The sequence below is a fragment of the Sinocyclocheilus anshuiensis genome, unplaced genomic scaffold, assembly GCF_001515605.1.
Source record: "Sinocyclocheilus anshuiensis isolate Anshui unplaced genomic scaffold, SAMN03320099.WGS_v1.1 scaffold436, whole genome shotgun sequence".
Lineage (NCBI taxonomy): Eukaryota > Metazoa > Chordata > Actinopteri > Cypriniformes > Cyprinidae > Sinocyclocheilus > Sinocyclocheilus anshuiensis.
In genome coordinates this window covers 791,975-802,293 of record NW_015560618.1, presented here as the reverse complement: position 1 = coordinate 802,293, position 10,319 = coordinate 791,975, and the positions used below count along the sequence as shown (strand labels likewise).

At 49.0% G+C, this 10,319-nt stretch overlaps 1 protein-coding gene across 2 annotated transcripts in view; it reads right to left on the bottom strand.

The window, feature by feature from the left end:
* The window catches only part of st6galnac3 (ST6 (alpha-N-acetyl-neuraminyl-2,3-beta-galactosyl-1,3)-N-acetylgalactosaminide alpha-2,6-sialyltransferase 3), a 120,396-nt gene that overhangs the window by 70,257 nt on the left and 39,820 nt on the right, over positions 1-10,319 (bottom strand). Inside the window, exon 2 of one of the 2 annotated variants that reach the window (XM_016478122.1) lies at positions 5,185-5,379. In XM_016478122.1, coding sequence (XP_016333608.1) covers positions 5,185-5,379 — 195 coding nt within the window. The remainder of the gene's footprint in view (positions 1-5,184; positions 5,380-10,319) is intronic. The other variant, XM_016478123.1, reaches the window with a different exon arrangement.

Below are 10,319 nucleotides of genomic sequence, written 5' to 3'. Positions count from 1 at the left end.
TGAGGGAGCTCTGGATTGGAGGATGGTCTCAACAACCTCGATTGAGAGACTTGAAGCTACGATTTGTGGCCCCTTCCACAGCTCCGGCCGGGGGTGAAAGATCATACCCTCCGCCTGTGAGAGGAGGTCCCTCCTGACGGGAATCTCCCATGGAGAGCTGTCGAGAAAGGAAATCAGGTCCGAGAACCATACTCGGCCAGGCCAGAATGGGGCTACTAGCAGCAACCAGACCCCGTCCCGGAGCACTCTCTCCATAACTCCCGGGAGCAGAGCGATCGGGGGAAAGGCGTACAGACGAAGCCTCAGCCACGTCTGTACCATGGCATCCAGCCCCAGTAGAGCTGGATGATTCAGAGAGAACCAGAGGGGACAGTGAGATGTCTCTCGAGTCACAAACAGGTCCACCTGAGCCTGGCCAAATATACTCCATATATGCTTGACCACCTCGGTGTGAAGCCTCCATTCCCCCGGCCTCGGCCCCTGCCTGAACAGGATGTCTGCTCCCATATTGAGATGCCCAGGAATACGAACTTCTCTCAGCGAGAGGAGTTTGCCCTGGGACCACACAAGGATCTGGTGCGCCAGCCTGTACAGAGGGCGCGAACGCAGACCTCCTTGGTGGTTGATGTAAGAGACCACCACTGTGTTGTCGGTACGCACCAACACATGGCGATCTCTTAGATCCGGGAGGAAGTGTCTCAATGCTAGAAACATGGCCAGCATCTCCAGGCAGTTGATGTGCCATGTGAGATCGCGACCACTCCACAGACCACGGGCCGAGCGGCCACTCATGACCGCTGCCCAACCAGTGAGGGACACGTCGGTCGCTAGCGTTATGCGTCGACCAGGAGCTCCCAGCACCGGGCCCTGAGACAAAAACCAAGGTTTCCTGAGCACACACACGCATAGAGCGGGATAATACGCAGAGCGTCACACCACGTGAAAGTGAAACCTGAGCGGTGAACTAATTTTCGGCAGCCGAAATTTCGGTGCATCTCTAATTATTGGTGACATCAGAAATGGATATTATATAATAGATGCTTTTTTGAACATTTTAGCAATTTAAAAATATTAAAAAAGGATTTTTTACACAGCACCCCTGCTCTCGACAGACGGCACCCCGGTTGGGAAACACTGGTCTAAGGCATGTAGGCAACGCCGCGTGACCTTGAGCATGCTAAGCGGGTTTCCCCTCTGGGAGAACCCCTTGGTCTTGAGCCACCACTGTAGGGGTCTCATGTACAGCAGGCCAAAAGGTATCACGTTGGACGCAGCTGCCATCAGACCCAGCAGTCTCTGAAACTGCTTGACAGTGAGTGACCGGCCTTCTCTCACTCTCGCGACTGCAGTGAGGATTGATTCGATCCGAGCAGGGGACAGACGTGCCTGCATCGTGGTCGAATCCCACACCACACCCAGATAAGTGGTCCTCTGTAATGGAGAAAGCACACTTTTCTTGGCGTTTAGTCTTAACCCCAGCTCTTTCATGTGGGCGAGAACGACATCTCGATGCCGAACCGTCACCTGCTCCGATTGAGCTAGTATCAACCAATCGTCGATATAATTCAGTATGTGGATGCCCTTGAGTCGCAGCATAGCCAGAGCAGCATCCACACACTTCGTGAAAGTGCGGGGTGAGAGTGCAAGGCCGAAAGGAAGAACCCGGTATTGGTAAGCTTTGCTCCCAAAAGCAAATGTCAGGAACTTCCTGTGATGAGGAAGGATGGAGATATGGAAGTATGCATCTTTTAGATCCATCATGACAAACCAGTCCTTGAACTGAACTATGAAGTACCGGCTGTAGAACCTGGACTCTCTTTCGTGAGGAGGGACCACCTTGATGGCCTCTTTCCTCAAGAGAGTGTCTACTTCTTGCTCCATTACCAGAGCCTGCTCGGGACCCACCAGAGTGAGGAGAACCAAACTGGATTCTGTAGCCTCTCTCTACAGTGTGCAGGACCCACCGAGACACATTTGGCAGTAGTTTCTACGCTGCCAAATAGTCTAAGGGAATCAGTTTCTCGAGACTGACCTCTGGTGTAATCGAAGCGGCAGCCCGGCAGGGGACAGCCGAACTAGCTGTTCCAGAAACCTCTGTAGAGGTAGCGAGTCTCTTAGTACCGCTACGTTTCCAGGCGGTGACTGAGAGAAGTGCTCGCGGGAGATTGCTGCGCCCTGAAGTAGCAGGGTTGGCAGAATGATCTCCTGAGGAAAGATAGGCACCGTGTAATTCGGTGTACACCTCTCTTCCCCAGAAGGGCCTGCCCTCAGAAGTCCTGAGCCACAAACGTCAGGACTTCTTAGCCGAGGACTTCTTAGCCTGAAGGATGGTCCACAGATCCGGCTTAGGCTTAGAAGCCCCCGACCCAGAGCGTTGCTTAGACTCCCGGTCCCGACACGGGGGAGCACGGGAGGCGACCCTCTGTTTTTGAGCCTCTCTGTACGAGGAGCTGGTACGTGGAGGGGGTTGCTCCCGCCGACAGCCCCCAGAGCCAGAGAGCGGCGAGGGAGGAACCGCTGAAACGCTGCCGCTTGTTTACAAGTCTCCTGGTACCTGTCAACAACGGAGTTGACGGCGTCGCCGAACAGGCCAGAAGGCGCAAGCAGGGCGTCGAAGGAGGAAGACCCTGTCCTTTTCTTTCATGTTGGACAGGGTCAACCACAGATGCCTCTCTGCTGCCACCATAGCTGCCATAGCCTGACCAATAGAACGGGTGGTCTCCTTGGTGGCGCAGAGAGAGAGATCAGCGGTTCTTCTGAGCTCTGTTATTTTCTCAGAATTAATCTCCTTGCCCTCATCCAGCTCTTTAAGCAGGTCTGCCTGGTACGCCAGTAACATAGCCATTGTGTGCAGACACACAACAGCCTAACCCGCTGCCGCGCACCCTTTGCCCACCAGTGCTGACGTTGTATGCAGCGGCTTGGAGGGCAACGCTGGAGCCTTTAAGGACGATGCCGCGCCAGGGGACAGATAGCTCGCTAGCGTCTGTTCAACCCGGGGCATCTCCCTATAACCGCACTCACTCAACCTCGCCACATTGCCATAATAGTCTGAAGCGGGGATGAAGAGGCAGGCTGAGAATGGCCTGGCCCACGACTTCAATACCTCGGTGTGGAGGTCGGGGAAAAAAGGCAGGCTCCGTCATGGAGGTGGCAGCCTCGACCGCAGAAAGCGTTCGTCCAACTTGCTTCTCTGTGGCTCAGCCTGTTTCTCGGCAGCCCAATCAATGTTTAACTTGGCCACGGCACGAGTAACCACCTCCAGTAGCTCATCATACTGGGGCGATTGAGGGGGCGAATCCTCATCGACGCCCTCCACGTCAACCTCCTCGGAGGAAGACAGGCTGAGCGTCGAGCCCTCTCCCTGGGGAGAAGTAACCGCAGAGCGGGCTTCTGATCCCAGAAAGAGGGCACTGGATCTGGCGGGTGAAGATAGGGACTCGCCCGTCTCCATTCCCTCCACCAGATCCATCTGCAAACCCCACGAGTGCAACCGCCGCTCCGCCTCTGCAGAAGCGGGTCCAGCACCACTAGGAATGCTGACGAAGGCTCCCTCCTCGACGAGAGCCTTCTGGGAGCGAAGCGTACGCAGCGGCAGACGCTCGCAATGCGGGCAGCCGGCTCCCTAGAGAACAGACTCTGTGTGCTCGCTCCCAAACAGACCACGCACAGACTGTGTGCCTCCCCACCCATAATATAACGCGGGCAGGGAGGAACACACAGCCTATAGTTTGCTCTCGCCCTTCAAATGCTTAGTCTTAGCCTCAGCTTAAGACATAGTGGAGCTATTTAGTTTGGACAAACAACACTAAATAAGACTCACAGACACTCACAGAGTTGACTGACACACACACAGAGTGCTTGCTGTTGGACAGAAAGCTGACGCCGTTTCCACCGCACGTGCTTTTAAGCTTCCTGGTTACGTCACCCTGCCCGTGACGTCTCGCCCATCTATTTGACTGATTACACACGTGATTCAGAGCGTGGTCACGCTGAAGGCGTTCCCATAGCGTTTCGACGCAGCAGTTTCTGTGTACGAAGGTAGGTATAATTTAATTTCAGCCAAAAATGTTCCATAAGCCAACTGAAATGGCAAACAGAGTCATAATATAAGTTTAATGCAGCAAAGAATTAAAAAGAGACATACAGTATAAAAAGAAACTACTGGAATACTAAACACAGGTTCAGAGATGCAAACAGGTAAGGGGGGAAAAAGGTGAGAACATTGCGCAGATCGGGGGCATGCTCCACACGGAATTTCTATTAAAGATATTTGGTTCACATGCTCATTTGTAGTTACTTTAAGGTATTTAAAAAATATATATATTTTTTTATTACCTTACATGTCCAAAACTAATTTTTCACAAAAAAAAAACAACAACAACATTAAACATCTTGTTGCAACATTTTACAAAAAACAAGACTAAATATATTTGGTCAAAATCCCATGTTATAAAAGATGTAGTGCTATGCAGGCTATTTAAGCCAATATTGGCTGATTAGATGACAATGCTGACAAAAAAATTCTAAATATTTGCCCTCTCTTCTCTTCACCGTTCCCACATCTCAGGCCTATATAAAATATCACCCTTTTTAGACATGGTTTTTTAAAGTGAAAAATAAAGAAAATACTATACAAAACTTATTGAAACAACCAGTTATTTATTTACTCTTGTAAGATCACAAGTACCCTTGTAAGACCGCCGCCCCGCCGCCCCCCCATAAAAACACTTTCTCATTGGATCTAAGAAAATCTCTAGGTGACCAATTTTGATCTCAAAAAGGTAAGTTACAAATAAATTATGTGGTGTACTACAATATTATTAATTGAAAATGTGATAGCAAGTCCTCCTTCCAACTTTTTGAAACGATGTGATGGCCAGTGCAGCAAAAACAAAATGAAATTCACTTTTCACATTGTAAAACACAGCAGTGTAAAATATTATTAGACACTTTTGGTTGCAAAATACTGATATTGATAATGTGACAAATGAAATACTGAAATATTTCTTACTGAAAACTTTCTTTTAAATGATTCTGCATCTGCGGTCCAAGACAACAGTTCAATTGGTCAGTGAAATCTACATCTTTGTCATCCTGTTTGTAACTTTTTAAATATAATGCAGCTCAAAAGTGTAAAACTAAGTCAAGCCACTGAATGTTTTAAATGCATTCTAGTCTCACCTCCTGGTTGGGGACACTGAGGTAGCCGCGGTGGGGTTTGAAGGCTTTGTGTGGCGGGCGAGAGAACATCCAGTTTCTACTGAAGCTCTGGCCGAATACAGGCTGCAGCAGGAAGTAGGGTTTCTCTGAGTAATTAATCACCAACAAAAACAGAGACACCGCCACAATCAGACTGGTCACTATGACTGACTTCTTCTGTGAGGAGAGAAAGAAGAACAGAAAACATGGCATCGTTTAGCTTTTCTGACTCATGGTTAAAATGTGGCAATGAAACATACAGGAAAAATAGTCACTTTCACAGTCAAAAAGTGCTTGTTTTTTTTTTGGACAAATGGTTAGTGAAAGGAGGTACTGTAACCTTCAAAAACCCTCAGGAGTTCAAAAGAAATATTATATTAGCTGTTTTTATTTCTACCTATTTTATAGAAGGTTTGCCATTTTTGCAAAAACACGACAAACATGAAAATTATTAAGTGGTACCGTGCCAACCTGCTGTGGTGCAACATTTTCTACACTCAATAATAAACAAACCTCAAAACTGTCCTTTTAATCAAAAAATCCTAGAGAAGGTTGTTTATCATCAGCTCTCCCCCTTTTTAAATAGAAATGGCATTTTTGATAAATTGCAATCTGGGTTTTGAGCACATCTCAGCACAGAGTCAGCCCTCCTTAAAGTGTCTAACAACCTGTTGCTACTCCATCTTGATCTTAGTGCTGCATTCAACAACCTAGTTTGTGAAATTTTGCTGGAGCATTTAAGACGGTGGGCAGAGATTCAAAGGACTTTCCTTGAATGAAATACACTCTCTGTAGAATTAGGAAATATTTCCTGTATTACTTGGGGGCTTCCACAACAAGGCTATATATTGGGCCCAATTTTATTTCCATTATATATGCTTCCATTGGCTCAAATGAGTCAATATGTACAATATATCCTGCCAACTTTGAGATTATGATAAGAAAAGAATGTATTTAAAGCAACCTACTTTTCATGCTCAGTTATTTTTATGTTAGATAATACTTTAAACAACCATATAACAAAAACATACTGAAATAATAAGGGTATGATTTTGCAAAATCAATAATATCTTAATAGAACAAAGCTCTTATTTCTCAGCACTAGGGTTGTGACGGTGAGGAAATTTTCCCACCGGTTAATCGACGTGTGACAACACCAGTAATACCGGTATCACCGTGGGGGCAGGGGCGTTCCCTCTTTTCCTCCGTTTTTAGTTCGTTTGAATTTTCCCTCTTTTCCTCGCTTTCCGTCGCTTTTAAATATCTTAAAAGCACCGTTCGCATTTTACTTTCACTTTTGAATTAGTGGTCGGTGCCGCGGTGGGCAAGTGACATAACCGGTGTTGCGGCTTAACACCGGTATCACCGTCAGCACCGTCTATCGCGGCAAGCCTACTCAGCACATGTCCTAATGGTCTAAGCAGTCCAAAAACCCAACCCTTGGAAACAGAAGTCAGAAGTATAGCAGAAGTCATTCTGTATTCCTTAAAGAGGATTGAACTTGACAGAAACTGAAGCTCGTTTCTCTGTTTTGTACTTGACTGATCGCAGAGGACAATTCAAGCTGATAAATTGTTCATTTTTTTTCCATTAAAACTGAATCTTCTCCTTCTTCGCAGTTATCTGATGTGACACATTTTCCACTGAGTATTCGAAAAAAGTCAGAAAGCTCTTAAAATTTGACTTCTAACATTCTCCGTTCTCTTTTCACAATTAAATACGGAGAACTGTCAAAGCTATCTCTGCATAATGATGTGCCCATGATGCATACGGTTGTTTGAAATGTTCAAAACTCTGAGAAAAATTACTTGAAACATGCAATGTAACAATGCATACAGCTTATGGACAAGTACTTAGAATATTATGGACATTCTATATGAGACATGAAATATTATGTAATATAAAAAAGATCTGAGCCATTTCTCTTTTGAAATAACACAGTCTAAACAGCTTATAAAATAAACAGTAAAACAATTTACTTTAAAAAAAAACATGAAATCAAAATCAAAAAGTTTTGAGCCTTTTTAGTCCAGGTCAGTTATCTGACATTAGAGAACATGCAACTAGTCAGTCATGTTCGACGTTACATCTACTGACGTTAGGGGTCTCACTCGGGTACATATTGATTGCATGGTTTGGCTAGCTTTAGCTAACACTTGAACAAACACAGTTGTCTGTAAAGTAATAGCCTAATTGTCCATCCTGCCACTAACCATTAATTGAATGAAAAACACTTATTTTCGTTAAAATAACACATTTTCGAATGCTTACCTTGTCTAAAAGCGATTTCCTTGGGCCACGGACCGTCTTCACACTCGAAGCGATAATGGCGGATGGCAAAACGCCGGCTGGCGCGAACAAGGAGTTAGTTGATGTGACGTCATGTGGTCACATGACATGAAAACTTCTGGTTTAAAGTAAAAATACTACTCAAGTCAAATTGTTGCTTTTAATTTGTTCTAGGGGGTTCGTGATTTGCTTTAAGGCAAACTGAACAAAACAGGTTTAAACCAGAAACCATGATTTTCACTTAGTCCAATGTAAAAATGCACTTTAAATGAACAACACAGTAGTTTCACTTTTTTCAGTGTGGCTGCCAAGGCTTACAGCGCTGCGGGCCAGGCCATCTCCGCTCTGTACACCATGGCCATCCTGCAGGTTCACCAGGCCAAGGCACTGAAAAAGCTGCACAAGAGTAGTCCTGAATCTGGGTTGATGCAGGAACTGCGTACGGCAACCGACTTTGCTCTTCAAGCGACGAAGGTCACGGCGCGGTCCCTTGGTTAGGTGACGTCTACTATGGTGGTCCAGGAGCGCCATCTCTGGCTGAACCTTGCGCAGATGCGTGACGCCGACAAAGTTCGCTTTCTCGACGCCCCCGTCTCCCAGGCCGGCCTCATTGACGACACTGTCGAGGACTTTGCCCAGCAGTTCTCGCAGTCCAGAAACAGACGGAAGCCATCAAGCACATCTTGCCCAGGCGTGATTCTTCGAACACCAAGCTGCCGGGAGCCAGGTCTTCATCTGCCCATTGCTGAGGACGCCCCCCTGCAGCCACAACACCTGCTCCGCCCCAGGAAACACTGAAGGAGGTAACCCCTCAACAGGGGCGTTGAGCTAGTCGCAGGAAGGGGGCACAGCAGGACCGGGAGGATCAGGTAATCTCTACTTCGGGACGCTACGCTTCCCGGGTTGAGCCACCTTTTTTCCCACAGCTGCCCCGCCGCTTCAGCATTGGCTGCATGGCTGGATCCCGAGATGGGCATGGCGCCATGGCACTCTTCGTGTTGGTGTTACCCCGGGTTGTCGCCGCCTCTTCAGTCTTTGGTCAGACCCTGTGTTTCTACGGGCAGGAGTGCCCTTATAACAGGTGTCGAGGCATGTTGTCATCACCACACATGCCTCCAAGACGAGCTGGGGCACCGTATGCAACGGGCATGCAGCCTCGGGCTCCTGGACAGGACCTTGACTGCAGTGGCACACCAATTTCCTCGAGTTGCTAGCAGTGCTGCTTGCTCTTCGCTGATTTCGACCATTGCTGCAGGGCAAGCATGTACTTGTCCGGACGGACAACACAGTGACAGTGGCGTATATCAACCAACAGGGCGGTGTGCGCTCCCGTCGCATGTCGCAACTCGCCCGCCATCTCCTCCCCTGGAGTCAGACGCAGCTCAAATCGCTGCGTGCCATTCATGCTCCAGGAGAGCTCAATCGTGCAGCCGTGCGAGACACGCTCTCACGGCAGCTTACCCTCCCCGGGGAATGGAGACTCCATCCTCTGGTGGTTCAGCTCATTTGGAGTCGATTCGGGGAAACCCAGGTGGACCTGTTCGCTTGCCGAGAGTGCTCCCACTGCCGGCTGTTTTATTCCCTGACTGAGGCCCCCCTCGGCACGGATGCGCTGGCACACAGCTGGCCCGGGGTTTACGCAAGTACGCCTTCCCCCCAGTGAGCCCTCTTGCACAGACCCTGTGCAAGATCAGGGAGGACGAGGAGCAGGTCCTGTTGGTTCCACCCGGACCTGGTTTGACGACTTCATGCTTCTCGCAACAGCCCCTCCCTGGAGGATTCCCCTGAGGAAGGATCTTCTTTCTCAGGGGATGGGCACGATCTGGCACCTGCGACCTGATCTATGGAACCTGCACATCTGGCTTCTGGACGGGATGCGGTAGACCTCTCTGGCCTTTCTCAGGCCGTGATAGATACTATTACTCAAGCTAGAGCCCCCTCTACGAGGCAGGCCTATGCTTTGAAGTGGGGTCTATTCGTTGAGTGGTGTTCCTCCCGCCGAGAGGACCCTCAGAGATGCTCGGTTGGTGTGGTGCTTTCCTTCCTGCAGGAAAAGCTGGAGCGGAGACTGTCCCCCTCCACTTTGAAGGTGTATGTCGCTGCCATTGCGGCTCAACACGATGCAGTGGACGGTTCCTGAGAGGTAGGAGGAGACTAAATCCTCCTAGGTCACACCTTATCCCCTCTTGGGATCTGTCCGTGGTTCTCTTGGGATTATGGAGGGACCCCTTTGAGCCGCTTAATTCAGTTGAGCTAAAACATCTGTCTCTCAAGATTTCACTCCTGATCGTGCTCACTTCCATCAAGAGGGTGAGGGACCTGCAGGCATTTTCTGTCAACGAATTGTGCCTTGAGTTTGGTCCGGCTGATTCTCATGTTACCTTGAGGCCCCGGCCTGGTTATGTGCCCAAGGTTCCCACCACTCCCTTTCGAGACCAGGTGGTGAGCCTGCAAGCGCTGCCCTCGGAGGAGGCAGACCCGGCCCTTGCGTTGCTGTGTCCCGTCCGCACCTTGCGCATTTACGTGGAACACACCCGGAGCTTCAGATGCTCCAAGCAACTCTTTGTCTGCTTTGGAGGCCAGCAAAAGGGGATGGCGGCCTCCAAACAGAGGTTGGCTCATTGGTTGGTGGATGCCATCACCTTGGCGTACCAGTTCTAAGGTGAGCCGTGCCCCCTGGGAGTGAGGGGTCATTCCACTTGGAGTGTTGCCTCGTCTTGGGCGGGGGCACACGGCGCCTCTCTTGCAGACATCTGTAGAGCTGCGGGCTGGGTGACACTTAACACCTTTGCAAGGTTCTATAATCTTCGGGTGGAGCCCGTGTCCTC